Source organism: Hydra vulgaris, chromosome 12, assembly GCF_038396675.1.
Source record: "Hydra vulgaris chromosome 12, alternate assembly HydraT2T_AEP".
Lineage (NCBI taxonomy): Eukaryota > Metazoa > Cnidaria > Hydrozoa > Anthoathecata > Hydridae > Hydra > Hydra vulgaris.
The window spans coordinates 75503763-75505000 of NC_088931.1; the positions used below are offsets into that span (position 1 = coordinate 75503763).

At 23.9% G+C, this 1238-nt stretch overlaps 1 protein-coding gene across 1 annotated transcript in view; it reads right to left on the reverse strand.

The window, feature by feature from the left end:
- Positions 1–248: 248 nt before the first annotated feature.
- LOC100208626 (WASH complex subunit 5) overlaps positions 249–1238 on the reverse strand; it is a 59337-nt gene continuing 58347 nt past the window's right edge. Inside the window, exon 32 of the mRNA XM_065814465.1 lies at positions 249–634. Coding sequence (XP_065670537.1) covers positions 572–634 — 63 coding nt within the window. The 3' untranslated portion in view covers positions 249–571. The remainder of the gene's footprint in view (positions 635–1238) is intronic.

Below are 1238 nucleotides of genomic sequence, written 5' to 3' on the forward strand. Positions count from 1 at the left end.
GTCAACTTTATTACGTCAAGATTTGACTCAACTCTTTTAACTCAAAATTTTTATGAAACAAAAGAATGATATTTTTTTTCACCTCCTCAAGGCCGAGAAGGCCACTACAGATGAGGAGGCTACTTAATAGTGGTTATAACCCTCTCTCAACTCTATAACTCCGAAACACGAACCTTGACGAACAAGGCCGCTGCGCGGAGAAACAAGTTGATAATATGTAAAACAAATTTTAAATTTTATATAATATATAAAACAAATTTTAAAATATATTCTCAAAAATCATAAATAATTACATTTTCATCCAAAATATTTATAACTATAACATAAAAATTAACTTAACTTAAATTATAAAATTGTAATTAAAAATTCTTAACATTTGTTAAGAAAATTTTATGAATTGGAAAATTTTTGTTACAAATTTATAATAAATGACGATATAAAAAACAAAGTTATTTTAATAAATATATCACAAAAACAAAATGAGGTTTAAAAAAAATGAAACTATAGCTTAGCATTCAAAATATCAGACAAAAAATAACAATACACGAATAATACTAAAATTAAAAAAAAATTAAGATGTGATTTGGTCTTTAAAAACGTCAAACAAATATGCTGGAATTTGTTCTTCTACAATCTAAAAACGAAAATGTTTTTTAACTTTAAATCCTTTTAGTAAAAAGAAAAGATTACGTTGAAACTTCCCTTTTTTCAGTTTAAATAACAACAAAAAATTAACCCTTTTAACCTTTTGGGGTTTTGCGACAAACAAAACAATAAAATTTATGCTTAAAACTAAATTTAATATCCACTGTCAAAAAAACTCCGTAGTATTTATCAGAATTTTTCCGTTGTTATATTACAGAAAAAATACATTTCCAATAAATTACGGTTTTTTACCTATACTTTTAAGACTTAAAATAATCACATCATTTTATTTGATTTTGTTCGTATTTATCATAAGGAGAAGTTCCGTAACTTTAAATTACGGACTTTAACCGTATATTTTAGTATAGCCTCTAATTTACAGAGCGCCATAGTTCTTTTTAACGAGGAGAAATTATAAACGTATATAATTTCAAGTTAGAGATTTTAATATATTTATACTTGTTTTACTGGAAGTGCTCTATGTTTTTAAAGAAGTGCATTCACAAAAAATTCTCAATAATTTAGATTAAGGATGCTGTTATAAATAGATATAGATATATATTAATGATATCTTTAATAAATAATTAATAATA